A 405-nucleotide genomic window follows, 5' to 3' on the forward strand; every position below is an offset into this window, starting at 1 on the left:
CACGGAAAGCAGAGGCAGCGCGTGCCTGTTGCCCTGCTGCCCAGGGGCCAGTCTCTCCCCACTCTGGCCGGCAGCCCCAGTGCCGCTGGCATGCAGCACGGTGATGTTGGGGATCTGCAGGTGGATGATGTGGACGGGGACAAGGTCTGCAAGAAGCGGGTGCTGCCCTGCACCTTGGACAAAGCCACGCAGGACCTGGTGTCCCTCATCTTCAGCAACGACATGTTCCGGGATGCCATGCAGACCATGAATATCGGTAGGAGGTGCTGGGTGGCGTGGGGTGGGTCTCGGGGCTGTGGCTGGGGGGTGCGTGTGGGGAGGTGAACAGGGCAGATGTGCCGGTGGATTTTAGAGCATCCCCACTGACAACCTGGCACCTGGTGGGACTGTGGACCCCCGTGCTGG

At 64.0% G+C, this 405-nt stretch overlaps 1 protein-coding gene across 1 annotated transcript in view; it reads left to right on the top strand.

Annotated features, from left to right (window-relative positions):
• Positions 1-405, top strand: part of PARP3 (poly (ADP-ribose) polymerase family, member 3) — a gene marked incomplete at its 5' end in the record, with an annotated part of 3,328 nt that overhangs the window by 522 nt on the left and 2,401 nt on the right. The window contains one exon of the mRNA XM_010134703.1: positions 121-270. Coding sequence (XP_010133005.1) covers positions 121-270 — 150 coding nt within the window. The remainder of the gene's footprint in view (positions 1-120; positions 271-405) is intronic.

The sequence above is a fragment of the Buceros rhinoceros genome, unplaced genomic scaffold, assembly GCF_000710305.1.
Source record: "Buceros rhinoceros silvestris isolate BGI_N320 unplaced genomic scaffold, ASM71030v1 scaffold22624, whole genome shotgun sequence".
Classification (NCBI taxonomy): Eukaryota; Metazoa; Chordata; class Aves; order Bucerotiformes; family Bucerotidae; genus Buceros; species Buceros rhinoceros.